The sequence below is a fragment of the Pavona decussata genome, unplaced genomic scaffold, assembly GCF_977016875.1.
Source record: "Pavona decussata unplaced genomic scaffold, jaPavDecu1.1 SCAFFOLD_329, whole genome shotgun sequence".
In the NCBI taxonomy this organism is placed as follows: domain Eukaryota; kingdom Metazoa; phylum Cnidaria; class Anthozoa; order Scleractinia; family Agariciidae; genus Pavona; species Pavona decussata.
In genome coordinates, this window is record NW_028145717.1 from 291,129 (window position 1) to 306,649 (window position 15,521).

At 40.3% G+C, this 15,521-nt stretch overlaps 1 protein-coding gene across 1 annotated transcript; it reads right to left on the minus strand.

The window, feature by feature from the left end:
* Nucleotides 1-494: 494 nt before the first annotated feature.
* LOC146453553 (uncharacterized) lies at nt 495-15,042 on the minus strand. Its single transcript, XM_085096476.1, has 11 exons — nt 14,987-15,042; nt 12,561-12,632; nt 10,982-11,053; nt 8,366-9,368; nt 7,255-7,336; nt 6,916-6,984; nt 6,648-6,710; nt 5,499-5,531; nt 5,090-5,128; nt 3,114-4,574; nt 495-1,818 (listed from the first exon to the last, which is right to left on the minus strand). Exons 3-11 carry the CDS (start codon nt 11,047-11,049, stop codon nt 1,712-1,714), a joined length of 2,925 nt encoding a protein of 974 aa, XP_084952602.1. The 5' UTR covers nt 11,050-11,053; nt 12,561-12,632; nt 14,987-15,042; the 3' UTR covers nt 495-1,711.
* Between the last annotated feature and the right edge of the window lie 479 nt (nt 15,043-15,521).

Consider the following 15,521-nt stretch of genomic DNA (forward strand, 5'->3'; position numbering starts at 1 on the left):
TACAGCTACTTCTGCTACTACTACTACTGCTGCTGCTGCTACTACTACTACTACTACTACTACTACTACTACTACTACTACTACTACTACTACTACTAGTGCTGCTACAGCTACTTCTGCTACTACTACTACTACTACTACTACTTGCACTACTACTACTACTACCACTACTGCTGCTGCTACTGCTGCTGCTGCTACTACTACTACTACTACTACTACTACTACTACTACTACTACTACTACTACTACTACTACTACTAGTGATGCTACAGCTACTTCTGCTACTACTACTACTGCTGCTGCTACTACTACTACTACTACTACTACTACTACTACTACTACTACTACTAGTGATGCTACAGCTACTTCTGCTACTACTACTACTGCTGCTGCTACTGCTGCTGCTGCTACTACTACGACTAGTGATGCTACAGCTACTTCTGCTACTACTACTACTGCTGCTGCTGCTACTACTACTACTACTACTACTACTACTACTACTACTACTACTACTACTACTAGTGCTGCTACAGCTACTTCTGCTACTACTACTACTACTACTACTACTACTACTACTACTACTACTACTACTACTACTACTACTACTACTACCACTACTACTACTACTACAACTACTACTGCTGCTGCTGCTGCTGCTGCTGCTGCTGCTGCTACTACTACTACTACTACTACTACTACTACTACTACTACTACTACTACTACTACTACTACTACTACTAGTAATGCTACAGCTACTTCTGCTACTACTACTACTGCTGCTGCTACTGCTGCTGCTGCTACTACTACTTCTACTACTACTACTACTAGTGATGCTACAGCTACTTCTGCTACTACTACTACTTCTACTACTACTACTACTACTACTACTACTACTACTACTACTACTACTACTACTACTACTACTACTACTACTACTACTACTACTACTACTACTTCTGGTGTATCTGCCCCTGCTAGTACTTTAACTAGAACTAAGGGAACTAGATGTATAGGTACATATAGGGCTCCAAGATTTTTGCCACAATCGTCAATTACGACTATTTAACTCCACAAGCTTCCACTGGAGTACAACTGCAAACACGAACACAACTACAACGTGCTACTGTGAACTATAATGTCATGGGACCTGTATCTACTACAAAATGTACTATTGAAGTACAGCTACAGCAATGACTACAGAAAGTACTGCCAACGACGTTTGCCTCACAAACACTAACCCTAAGAATAACTGACAATAATTGTTGACAATTACTCCGGATTTCCCGTAACTATAATTAACTAGCGAAATAGCAGAAATCTCAAAGAACTACTTAAGACTAACAGCAGCTGCTGACAATTACCGCCAGATGAAGCAGAATAGTAACACATGACGTATTGACAACTACTCCTTTCAGTGTGGCTTTTCGTCATGGGATGTTGATTTTCATTGATTTTGTGGCTTTCCATCATGCCGAACGTATGCCATTTTTAGTTCAAAAGCCATTCTTCCCATCTAACAATATTTTCCAATCATTGCATATTTTTCATTAATGCCTAGTAGTGTACATTAACAACTTTACTCTCTGCGATGATAACGTAAGTTTCTCTTATAATCCAGCTACATTATTATACACTATATTAAGGATTAAATAAAGTACGATCAAAAGCAAAAGTTGCGAGACTGATCGTCGCGTGTTCATTGAGAGGTTGTTTACAACCTTGTGTCAAAGACAGTTGTTTCTTCAGCGGGAGCTGATGTTCCGTTATCTTGAGGCGGTTGCCATTCACCAATGCCAATTTCTTCACTTTGCTCTTTTCCTGGACCGAAAACAAAAACAAAAATCGTTTAGTAAGTGAACTCAGCCTTTGGATAGTAAAGCAAACTGAATTGTTCAACAAGCTAAAGCCCGGTGGACCGAGTCAAGTGATGCCTGCATTCCTCTAGTACACTGAAGTGTCTTGATTTAACCATTTCTCGACCGGGGGTAGGCGGAGTTTGCTTACACCTCTTTGAATGTTTACAACATCTGTAAAATGTGAGCATGCGCCACTAAACAAGACCATTTGGATTGTAAGTAAGTAAGTAAGTAAGTAAGTAAGTAAGTAAGAACGTAAGAATTTTTTCAAAGGAGGTAGCATTTTCCAGGAATTAAATTGATACTCTCATGCCCTCAAAATACGTAAATAAATAAATAAATAAATAAATATTTTATAAAACTCTACGAACACTTTATATTATACTAACATATTAAAGCGAGCAATATAAAAGTTACTTACATGAATGATTGGTAGAGCAATGTTAGTTGAATTTGGTGATATCATAGCAAATATAATTTGAGGGCAGTTTTTTTTTTCAGAAGTTGCAATAAACTGTTTTTAATGGACAAATATTACCATTTTTACGGTAATCTTCATGTTGCTACATCACTTTTGTTTTCTGCTATTGGTTGTGATGGCTTTCTCACAGTTTTTTTTGTGCGTACTGCGTTTTTAGGAAAAGACAGAAATCCTAGATTGGGATAAGAGATGGCGGCTGTTTGGAAATAATGATGTTATCCCACCTCTTTTGAAGACATTACGTTCCCTTGTATGCCTCAAAGGAAAAACATCCTTGGACGTACTCTTCATTCTTCAGATTTCATTGTCATAGGTTCAATAATTTTGGAGTTGTGGAGAGTGTCACGAATCTGTCGCCCTCCAGCCACAATGGAGCCTAAGGACCTCCTTTTGCTGCTATTGTTCTACACCTCTCGGATCTTTCCGAGAGATTTATTTAGGTCAGCACCTACTAATGCAACGGTCTTTTGGGCGGTTTATGACTGTGTTGGAAAAAAGATCTAAGCAAGGGTTATTAAAATCCGAAAAGGGAAAATTGGGGGTAACCACGCATTTTCAAAGATTATTAAGCTTCAATCTGAGATAAAATACTTGCTTAATTACCTATGAAAAATGCATGGTTACCCCAAAAATTCTTTTTGGATTTCAAAATCTCTCACTAAAGTTAAAATTTATTCGGATGTGGTTTCATGTCTTATTCTTTTAAATTTATTATTTAATTAAGGGAATAAGAGTCTACATCGAAAGCAGCTTTCGCTCCTAGTTTGGAACCTCACCTTCACTCTCAGCATCTGCCGTTTCTACTTCTTGATTTTCCGCTTCATCTGTTTCTACTGCTTCACGTTTGGCTCCCACTGTTTCCAATGATCCATCGTGAGCCTTCTCTTCGGCAACATCTACTCCCTTTATTTCTTCAGCTTCTGAGGTTTCATTCCCAGACTCTATTGCTTCCCTCTTTTGTTTGGCTGCTTCAGTCTCCACTGGCTCATCCTCAGTCACCGGTACTTCAACATCAACTCCCTTTACTTCTTCACCTTTCTTCACTTCACTTTGAGCTTCTGAGCCTTCATCCTCACATTCCCATGACTTAGCTTTGGCTTCCTCTGCAGCTCCCCTTATCTGTTTTGCTTCATCCTGGGCTTCCCCTACTTCCACCTCGTCCGGCGCTGACTCACCGTCAACTTTCTCTGCTTCTTCAGCTTCCGCTACCTCTTTCTTGGATTCCGATGCTCCCCTGTCAGCTCCAGCCGCTTCGGCATTAACCGCTGCTGTTTCATCCTCTTCTTTCACTGCCTCACCCTCAACTTCAGCTTCTTCATCTTGTGTTTTCACTACTTCCCCTTTGGCTTCCACTAATTTAACATTGATCTTCTCACTTTCATCGGCAGCCTCGCTAACTTCATCGTCACGCGCCACTGATCTATTCTCACCCTCTGCTGCTTCATCTGTAACTTTCATTGCTCCATCATCCCCATCCACTGTTTTATCCCCAGTATGCGCTGCGTCATCTTTAGCCTCTGTCGTCTTAAACATGTCTCCTACTGCTTCATCTTCAACTTCTGCGGCTTCAAATTTGGCCTTTGCTGCTTCACCCAGAGTCTCCAATTCTTTGTTTCCAGTTTCAGCTGTTTCATCTTCCGTTTTGATTTCGTTATCCTCACTCTCCTCTCTTTTCAACTCAGTTTCCATTGCTTGATCTTCAGCGTCCAGTGCTTTACCATCAGCATCCGCTGTCTCACCCACCGCTTCGTCTGCGTCAACTTCAGCTTCCGCAGTTTTACATTCATCTCCTGGTTTTTTATCCTCAGCTTTTGTTGCTACTTCTTCTTCTTCTTCTTCTTCTTCTTCTTCTTCTTCTTCTTCTTCTTGTTTTTCTTCTTCCTCTTGGCCTTCCTCCTCTTCTTGTTCTTGTTCTTGTTCTTGTTCTTGTTCTTCTTCTCCTTTTCCTGCTTTAGAGTCTGCTCCTACTACTTCAGTTTCAGCTTCCATTGCCACAGCCTTCCTTCCTTCAGCATGAACCGCTTCTTCTCCAGCTTCAGCTTCCACCATGTCAGCTGCCTCTAGCTGAGCGTCAACTTTTCTCGATGTTGCCCCAGCCTCTACTCCTTGTCCTACTTCAGCCTGAGTTTCATCGCCCTTATCACCCTCTACAGCTTCTGGCCTTCCTTCATCTTTTGTTTCTGGTTTTTGCTCTTCGTCCTCTTTTCCTTCTTGTTCTAACATGTCGGTACCAGGTCCTGTAGCAATACAAAGGCGCTCCAATATGAAATACTCTGTTTAATAGTATTCAACATACAACAATTGTTAAAAGATATAATGATCAAGTAAGTGGAAAATTAACTTTCGTCACTCCGAATCGTCACTCCGAATGCTTTTGAGACAAAAATGGAAACCTCCAAAAACTTGTGTTGCTTCCATTGTTTTTTTTTTTTTTTTTTGGGGGGGGGGGGGGGGGGGAGGTGGGAGAGCTGAGGTTCTTCTAAAAAAAAAGCCACCCCCAGGCCGTACGCTTATTTCAATTACAATTCAGCTCAACTTCTACTATTCGGTCACGACTTTCAGCGAATTTTTTTTAGTTATATAGCAATGCTGGCACAAGCTGCTATTTCACAGGATAACAAGGTCGCCATTTTTAGCAGCTACGAAAACCGGACAAATTGCCAGTAACTGGGACCACTACCTTCTTAGGTGTCCTCTTATCTTTAGCGGACTGTTAGGTGAAGGTAAAATCAATAATAATTAAGTGCTTTACCTTGTGTGACGACGATCACTGGCTCTTCTTCTTCATAATCTGCATTAAGAAAAATCATGGTAAAGACTGTTGTCATCAAAGGCGACATATGTCTTAGTAGACTTTTAATAGAGGTAGGTTCGTCATAGGGGTCTCCTGGACCTTCCATACTCACTGTTGCACACATTAAGAACCAGTGTCATTTAATCCGTGGCTTAATAGTGCGTTTTTATTAATACGCCTTCATTTATTTCAGTTCTTAATGTTTTGATTCTCATTCACTGATACGTTCATGGAGAGTTGAAATTTGAATTAGATGCTATCATAACTTCGCCCTCAGATGAATATTTTCGAAAGATAAAAGAGTTGGGTATAATCTTGTCGACAACTAACTGTCAATGAGAAGCTTCAGGGTGTAATACAGACATACCTGTGTCCGATGATGCATCGCCTGCTTCTGAATCTGCAACCAATAAGAGACCAGTGATGAAGTCATATCAAATAAGTTTAGAAGGATGTTTACAGATATTCGTAATACTGATATGACCCTGCAGTCCAAAATAGGGAAAAAAAAAACTTTAGGAGCCAGGTAGAAAGTAGAAGCTACCTAGTCCATTTGCATGGTTGTCTGATAAGGATAATGAAATGCGTACCGTATTTCCTCGAATAATAGCCGGGGGCGATTTTTTTTTTCGCACCGAAAGGCGGCCATTATTCGAGGGAAGGCGAGTATTTGAAATATTTCTCACAGGAGGTCGTGCCCTAATTATTTTGTTTTATTATACCATTAAATAAAAAAAAAAATAAATGAAATCAAAAATAAACCGAACATAGGCTTTTTAAGTGATTCAAATTGTTTTTAATCAATGTTCAATGCCAATATCTTCGGCGTCAGAGCCTGAATCATCACTGATTACTTTTACTGGATCAGACTCCATTCCAGCAGTGGCGGCCATGATGTTCTAGCTGGTTAGTACCTATTGAACTATGCCATCTTGTTTGCGCCTTCCTGAATGCAGATGATAGCAATTAAGGTGATGCCGCGGTTATCGGAAAGCGGACTTTAGAAAATGGAATTGTGGTTCCAGCGATTTATTCATTGCGAGCATAGGAACGAGAACATATCCGATGTGCTAAATAAAGAGCTCAAAGCAATAAAGAAAAAAAGTGAAATACAATAAACATAAAAAAAACTGTACAAAACGGTGCTTTTGTGACCATTCAGTTGTGAACAATTAAATAAAGGCTTGTTTGTTACACAAGATGTCAATTTTTAACTTGAGAGGGAGGGGATAAAAGAAAGAGAAAATGGCGAGGGGGGTGGGGGCGATTATTCGAGGGAGGCGATTATTTTAAATATTTTCGTCAAAGGGAGGCGATTAATCGAGGGACGGCTATTATTCGAGGAAATACGGTATTTCTGTCTACAAGTGGAAATTGATGTTGGCTTTTTCCAGGCGGAACAATCTCCTGAATTTTAAAGATTCATTTTATACAAGAGTCGATCTTTCTTCCATTTTCATCGTCTTAGATTCTCTACCTATTCTGTAACGGCACACTTAGTAACCACTCGAATCACCTTGTTCAGCAGATGCTACACCGAGAACCTGCATCTCCAGCATTTCCTGGTCTTGTTCGTCGTCTAGCAAAAGTAAAGCCAGAAAGAGATGTAACCAATTAGTAACAAGTAGTTAATTTTAATGCTTTAAAGGCATAAGTAAGAAAATAAATAAAGACAAATAGATAAAAAGGACAACAACTGAAACTAGAGTTTGAAAAAAGTGCAAAGTTATTGATGCACAACTCATAGTACACACTCCGACCATTAGAATAGCATTCAAATTTACCCTGGTCGCTCTCATAGTCGTCAGTGTCCTCGTCTTCCGATTCATCATGCTCCTCTTCCCCTCCTTGCTCTATTACAAGCAACATAAAAGCGTAAATGGTACCAAGAACTTAATTTAACTTCAACAGCTTTATTTTGATATAATGGTTATGAACAGCTGGTTTCCATGCGGATCGTTTACACTGTGATATCGGTAGACAACTTGACATGAAAGTGCCCATGGTACTTGGTACCGTCAATGTAATATTACCTCAGAAAATGTACGTTTTTTTAGCACCCTTTTTTGCTAGTGGTAATGAGAAACACCGCAAGTTTATAAGGAGAGGTAAACTGTACTGACCTTCGTCGTCCTGCACACAGAAGGGAACTCCGCGCAAATAGCTCCACAGCTTGAGCATTTTCTGTTTTAAGATCCCTCGTACCTGACAAAGGAGCCGTTTAGTTACTTTTGAAAGAATTGATTATTTTAATTTATTCATTTAAACACATGCTATGGTAAAACAAACAATCATATTCATAACAGGTAAGGGAGCCGAATCAGCCAGTATTGCGTTTAAAAGAATCTCGCTTTGCGGGTAGGCTTCAAATCTTTGTTGATGTTACCATAGTTACACATTTCAGCAACAGTCTTAACGTTTTTCTCTATTGCTTTCTTAATCAATTATTTAACCTTCCCGTGGTTAATTTTACATTATTGAATCGTCCAGTATTTTTCTGCTTGTAAGAACTTTTGGTCAATTTTGTCGTATTGAGAGGTTTTTAAGTGAAAGAAAATACATGAAACACATATTTTGAAATGCGGATGCAAGATCAAATAGAAGAAAGAGGATCTTTCTTCTATTTGATCTTGCATCCGCAGTTCAAAAAATATGTTTCATATATTTACTTTCATTTATTCATCCTTCACGGATACATTGTACGGACTCACAATATGACCAGCACCCAGTTGGCTTGATAGCTCAGTTGGTAGAGCAATGGACCGGCATCGCAGAGGTCATGCGTTCGAATCGCGTTAAAGCCTGAATTTTTTTCAGGATTTCTTTTTGCAACTGCTTAAGTTGCGTACTAACTGTGAGGATCTTTCTTCTATTTGAGAGGTTTCCGCGAGAAATCAAGATAAAAAAGGTCAGGGCTCCGTTGTCCCTAGGCATAATGGGCATGGAAAAACAACAACAGGAAGTTGTTTGTCATACATTACTAATATTGTAAAAAAATAGATAAACAATTACCAGATTGAAGTACAATAAAGAAAGGCAATGCTCTCCCATGTTATCTATATTCACACAATGTGCGATTAATTTGATGTGTACTTGTTTTCTTAAGTTTCAATGTAATTTATTAGTGGCGAAATAAAAAGTGAAATAAAATGAATAAAGTATCGTTATATTTGGATTAGCTGAATTTTGTCTTTGTAGGTTGTTCAGTAAAAGATACAAGTGGTTACTTCATACCTGTGGTGTTGATAAGGTGTAGAGCACTGGATTCATTGCTGAGTTAATTGGTAGGACAAAGACAGCAATCCACACTGCGATATCGTCAGGTGGCTCAAAGGCTTCGTTTAACACCGACTTCAAACCAATCACCACAATCGGGACCCAGGATACAAGGTCGGTTAAAATAATCCAAAACACACGTTTGGCGAGGGACGTTTCTCTCTTGGCATCTCTTGCCCTAGCCTTTCGTTCCCTTCTCGTACCTTGACGGGTGAGCCGCCATCTCGACATGCAGGTCTTGTACAAAATCATGGAGTACGCCACAATAATAACGATAACCAGAGCCACATTCAAAGCCACAAATACGGCAATTGAATACTCCCACCCCGAAATAAAGTCAGGGTCAAGCTGGAGGGGGATACACACGACTGATTTACCATAGTAGAATATGCTTTTGTCATGGTCATGGAAATAGCGGATGCCGAAGGTTGGCAGGTAAGCAAAAAGGAAACCAATCACCCAGATGGAAAAGCAAAACTTATGGGCCTTCTTTCGAGTGAGTCCCTTGAATTGATAAGGGAACACGATCTTCTTTACTCGCTCAATCGCGAGGAGCGCCAGTGTCATGATGGATACCTGGCTGGACATCACCGACATTCCCCCTACCACCTGGCATCGGAAACCAGTTCGCCACTCAAAGTCATGCAGATAATATTCACCAGACCAGACAGCATCCATTACCCCGACGGTGATAAGGTACACTCCCATAAGTCCATCTGCAAAGGCAACGTGCATCAACAGAATCGTCTGCACGACGTTCTTTTCTTTATAGAACCATCGCCAGACAATCACAAACACAGCCCCAAGAAGCGACAGAATCCCAACCACCCAGATACACCTCTTAGGGTTTCGGTCCCGAAACATACTGTCACAGTTTGCGAAATTGTCATTGACGACATAAGCACAGCCGGCGTCTTCTTTGAATTCCGCATGGCAGCACATAAGATTGGTATCAAGTATTCTGCAAGACAATTAAAAAGAAGAAAGAAATTTTAAATTCATTTATGGCTGTAGACGGCTGAAATTGTCCCCTTAAAACATATCTGTTAACTTTAAAGGCTGGAATATGACTTTTAATGAGATCACTCAAGCACTGTGATTAGTCTTGAAAGCATTCTCTTGATGTGCGAGGTTGGCCTATGGCAAGGTAGACTATAATACAATCTAAGTGACCTTTTCCGGGAATATAAGAAGCCTATCAACGTTTTCGGCTTGCAGTGTTTTTGCCAATTCTCTGTCATTCAGCATGACGCCGGCCAATCTAAAAATTTCGCTCAGGTCCCAAGGCTGATCAAATCTACGAGGTTTGCAACATAACCGTTAGTGCCAGGTCGCATGTTACATACGAACCTACTTATACACTGTTCTACAACTCTTCTTCCGAGGCACACCCCGGGCGTCTGACTATTTTCCTTTCCCGGAGAGGGGGAATGTAATGCCAAATACCCTCTTTCGCCAACGTCTTGGCGAAGGGGGGGGGGGGGGGGGGGTTGGACCGATTCTACCTGTGGCAAATTTTGAACTTAAATAAGTTTTCACAAACGCCATGAAATTTGAAGACTTTTAAAAAAAATATGTGGGAAACTTTGATATGGTCGGTTGGGGTTGATTGACTTAATATCACCATGGCAACCAATTGATAACCACTTTTTTTGTAGCGAAGTGAAGAAAAATTACTTATTTCCTATAACTTTTGTGTTTTTAGCTAATATTAGTGTCTTGTTATTGGTTTTGATTACTATTCGCCTAATTACGGTGCTTTTCTATAGTTTTGGAGGAAATCCAAGATAGCCAATTCAAGACATCCACCATTTGGCAATCATGTCACATGACGTCATCACTGCTCGTTGCAAACCTCAAAGGAAACATGTTTACAAGTACCATGTATCCTACAGACCTCTTTATCATATTCATAGATTCTATAGTTGCGAAGTTATGAAGGGGGGTGAAGTTCGGGGGCGGATTGCGCTCCCCCCGCCCCCAGTTTTAAAAGACAAAACAAGCCCGAGTAAAGGCCTTAATTAAATCCAGTTTGTTTGTCTGGATTCTTTTTGTTTTTATTTTTGTTGCACTGCTGGCAGTCATAACTACGGCGACGACCTACAAACTTTAGAAATGTAGCACTGGCAAAATGGAAGGAAATCCGTCATTTATAGCGTAAGGAGGCTTATTAACATCCCAGGCCCAAGTCTCTCGTTTTCTCACTGCGATAGTCGACCGCGATTAAACACGCACAAAGTGATTATTTGAGTCCTTATCTTCAAACTATCTCTACCTGAGAGTATCAGCTTAGACATCATTTAACTTAACCACAAAACTGATTTTTGTCAAAGGCTATTATGAAACAAAAACGACTAAGGCACAGTTTAGATTAAGCTTGACAGTCGCTTAACAACAGTTGGGAAATTTTTTCTTTTGCTTAGTTACAAATACACGTTTTTAATGCAGTTTTCTGACCCTTCTTACTGTGCGATAGTAATTGACTCTGAAAACCGCTGAAAAGGTTTGTAACAATATTACTGATTAGTATTTTTTCAAGTTAACAAACAAATATAGTTAATTAGCGAATATTACATCCTCGTAATGTTATCCATCCCCTCGAAGAAATCTTTAGGAAGCTCGGCCATCAGATTATAGTGCATCAGTCTGAAATTCAAAGTAAAGAAATTCAATGCGAATGATGTATTACTCAGTAATGACACAGGCAAACTCGGAAAAAGAAATTCCGAGTGCTGAGCTACAGGAGACTCGTGGGAGCTAAGGCCATTTAACTAGGCTCTTGGGAAAAACATCCTGTATACTGCTAGGATTGAAGTGTCAATGAGTGACATATACACAATAAAAGTCACTTAACGATGTAAAGTATATGAAATAATTCTTATATGAACTGCGGATATAGATGAAAGTGAGAAGTGATCATCGCAGTGAATTTTCCAATTTGGAAAAATTCACTGCGATGATCACTTCTCACTTTCTACTATATCCGCAGTTCATATATGAATTATTTCATATACTTTACATCGTTTCACTCCTCTCACGGGAAAATGGGAACCTACAATTGACCTTGCTCCCAATGTGTGGCTTCATAGCTCAGTTGGTAGAGCATCGCACCGGTAACGCGGAGGTCACGGGTTCGAATCCCGTTGAAGCCTGAATTTTTTTCAGGCTTCCAATTTCCAATTGCATAAATTGGAAAATTCACTGCGATGATCACTTCTCACTTTCTACTATATCCGCAGTTCATATATGAATTATTTCATATACTTTACATCGTTTCACTCCTCTCACGGGAAAATGGGAACCTACAATTGACCTTGCTCCCAATGTGTGGCTTCATAGCTCAGTTGGTAGAGCATCGCACCGGTAACGCGGAGGTCACGGGTTCGAATCCCGTTGAAGCCTGAATTTTTTTCAGGCTTCCAATTTCCAATTGCATAATTGGAAAATTCACTGCGATGATCACTTCTCACTTTCAAAAGTCACTTAGCTTCCAGCAGACCGTTAGGATATATCAATTGGTAGTTTCTTCTTGTTGGCAGGAGAATATTAATACTAAAGCAACTTCGGTATGACTAGTTCCATCCTCTGTTTATTGAAAACCGAATGAAACAGCTCTATATATGTGAGTGGCTTACAAAAACATAGATAATAATCGTACACGGAAGCTACAATAGAGAAAACAAAGCGACTGTAACAAATGTCATGCACTGACTGACAGCAGTTGGGTTACAAAGTGTCTGGTACGAAACAATGTCATAAACAACAATAAACGAACTAAAAAATGTTAAAATGCTTAGCTCAGGTGTAAAATGCTCCTTTTAAGACTGGAAGCTATTTCAAGCAGTCGTTTATTGATTTTTTTTTTCAATTTTAAGCACTTCAACGGCTCTTCCAACGTCTGCTTGTTTCAAAATGTTAGCTTCTACTCAAACAGTCGTAAATTAAAAGAAGCTCTTTAAAAGTAAATTATGAATAGAAAAGTTTGAACACCCAAAGAGTTCAAGTAAGACCTTTTTTCAACACAACTAACTTATGCCAAGAAAGTGAATACATGGAAATTCATACACTCATAGATGATCATTCACTTATTCATTAAGTAAAAAGTGCATCGACATCGACATGGTGGCACACTGGCACGCAAATTACTACTTACAAAGTTCGCAATGATTTAACGTCTTGGAAAGTTTCTTTGGAGACGTTGAGTATTTCATTGTCCTGAATCTGACTAAAGGAAACAGACGTTTGGTTTAAATTATTATATTCATAAGAAGAACATAACACTGAGGCTCAAATTACCACGTGACCACTTTGTGTGATAGGCAATCTCTTGATCATAGGAGTAGGTTGACATACTCTAAGGAGGAAAAACCATGGGTAGGGAGGGAAAGCCATTTCCTTTCATTCCCTTTCCTTTCCTTCCCTTCCCTCCCTTTCCTTTTCTTCCCTTTCCTTTCCTTCCCTTCCCTTCTCTTCCTTTCCTTCCTTTCCTTCCCTTCCCTTCCCTCCCTTTCCTTTCCTTTTCTTCCATTCCGTTGTCTTCCTTCCCTTCCCTTCTCCTCCCTTGTCTTCCTTTCCTTTCCTTCCCTTCCCTTCTCTTCCTTTCCTTCTTTTCCTTCCCTTCCCTCCCTTTCCTTTCCTTTTCTTCCCTTCCGTTGTCTTCCTTCCCTTCCCTTCTCTTCCCTTGTCTTCCTTTCCTTTCCTTCCCTACCCTTCTCTTCTTTTCCCTTCCCTCCCTTTCCTTTCCTTTTCTTTCCTTTCTTTTCCTTCCCTTCCTTTCCCTCCTCTTTCCTTCTCTTCTCTTCCCTTCCCTCCCTTTTCTTTCCTTTTTTTTTCCTTTCCTTCCCTCCCTCCCTTTCCTTTCCTTCCCTTCCCTTCCCTCCCTTTCCTTTCCTTCCCTTCCCTTCCCTCCCTTTCCATTCCTTTCCTTTCCTTCTCTTCCTTTCCTTCCCTTCCCTCCCTGCTCTTCCTTTCCTTTCCTTCCTTTCCTTCCCTTCCCTTCCTTCCTTTCCTTTCCTTCCTTTCCTTCCCTTCCCTCCCTTCTCTTCCTTTCCTTTCCTTCCTTTCCTTCCCTTCCTTCCTTTCCTTCCCTTCCCTCCCTTCTCTTCCTTTCCTTTCCTTCCTTTCCTTCCCTTCCCTCCCTTCTCTTCCTTTCCTTTCCTTCCTTTCCTTCCCTTCCCTTCCTTCCTTTCCTTCCCTTCCCTTCCCTTTCCTTCTCTTCCTTTCCTTCCCTTCCCTTCCCCTCCCTTTCCTTTCCTTTCCTTCCTTTCCTTCCCTTCCCTCCCTTCTCTTCCTTTCCTTTCCTTCCTTTCCTTCCCTTCCTTCCTTTCCTTCCCTTCCCTTCCTTCCTTTCCTTCCCTTTCCTTCCCTTCCCCTCCCTTTCCTTCTCTTCCTTTCCTTCCCTTCCCTCCCTTCTCTTCCTTTCCTTCCCTTCCCTTCCTTCCCTTCCCTCCCTTCTCTTCCTTTCCTTCCCTTCCCTCCCTTCTCTTCCTTTCCTTTCCTTCCTTTCCTTCCCTTCCCTTCCTTCCTTTCCTTTCCTTCCTTTCCTTCCCTTCCCTCCCTTCTCTTCCTTTCCTTTCCTTCCTTTCCTTCCCTTCCTTCCTTTCCTTCCCTTCCCTCCCTTCTCTTCCTTTCCTTTCCTTCCTTTCCTTCCCTTCCCTCCCTCCCTTCTCTTCTTTTCCTTTCCTTCCTTTCCTTTCCTTTCATTCCCTTCTCTTCCTTTCGTTTCCTTTCCTTTCCTTCTCTTCTCTTCCCTTCCCTTCCCTTTCCTTCCCTTTCCTTTCCTTTCCTTCTCTTCTCTTCCCTTCCCTTCCCTCCCTTTCCTTTCCTTCCCTGTCCTTCCCTTCCCTTTTCTTCTCTTCGTTTCCTTCCCTTCCCTCTCTTCTCTTTTTTTCCTGTCCTTCCTTTCCTTTCCTTCCCTTCTCTCCCTTTCGTTTCCTTTCCTTTCCTTGCTTTTCCTTTCCTTTCTTTTCCCGGTGAGTATATATATCTGCCTGCACATCAGAAAAACTAGTCTTTCAGCGCACGCTAAACTGCTCTATTGTCCACTCCGGTAATTTAAAGTTTAAAAACTAACTGTTTAGTGTTTAGTCGGAGGGAAGTTGGGAGGAATGTTTGGTTTATCAACAACGATGATAGTTGGCTTCGCTCTGGCGAAGGGCTAACTTCAGCACTCGAATAATAATAATACTAATACTAATACTAATAATAATAATAATAATAATAATAATAGTAATAATAATAATAATAATAATAATAATAATAATAATAATAATAATAATAGTAACAACTTTAATTGAGCCTCAAATCTTAATAGCCGAACACAAGTTCCCTATTACATCTTTAAAACGATCAGTTTACCTTAAGTCATCAACTCTGTTGATAAAACCAAACCTTATTTAGTCAAAAAATGTATGTATCATATCAATTAGGGGTGTAAAGACTGAAATCTGCCTAAAATTCTACCAAGATTTTCAATATTTTGCTCTATACTCTAAGCATCGTTTCAATTATCCAAGTATTCAGACTGAATGCTTGTTTAAAATATTTCAGTAATTAAGGAACTATGGACTATGTACTCACAGGGAAATAAGACCCCTCAGTCCCTTGAAAAGCTGTTTGGGTAGTTCCTTAATACGGTTTTCCGAAAGATACCTTAAAGAACAGAACAAACGTAAGGGTATTTATAACCAAGAACTCGACATGCGGTTCCACATGCCACCGTGTCATCACTTGACAGAAATCACGAGGCACGGCTCTCCATTTCTTATAAGGGCGGAAATGGACACCAATGGTAAATTTAAGGTTGGTAGAAAACTAGCGAGTGATCCGTGGTGGTCTCTTAGATTATTCTAAGGTAGGGGATGGACATGACAGTTGTGCAAGGGTCACTACATATCAAGAAGCCGTATTTTTTTCTCTTTTCAGTGCCAAGGTAAACAAATTTGACTGCGATGCAACGTTTGCATGTTTGTAGCTTAGAGAAACACAAAAACAAAAAAAGAAAACAAAACAAACAAACAAACAAACAAACAAACAAACCAAGGAACACGTTCTCGAAGTTACAATCTGTAGAAAGTGAGATCGTAGTTGAAGTATCGAAGTTTCCTCTCCATGG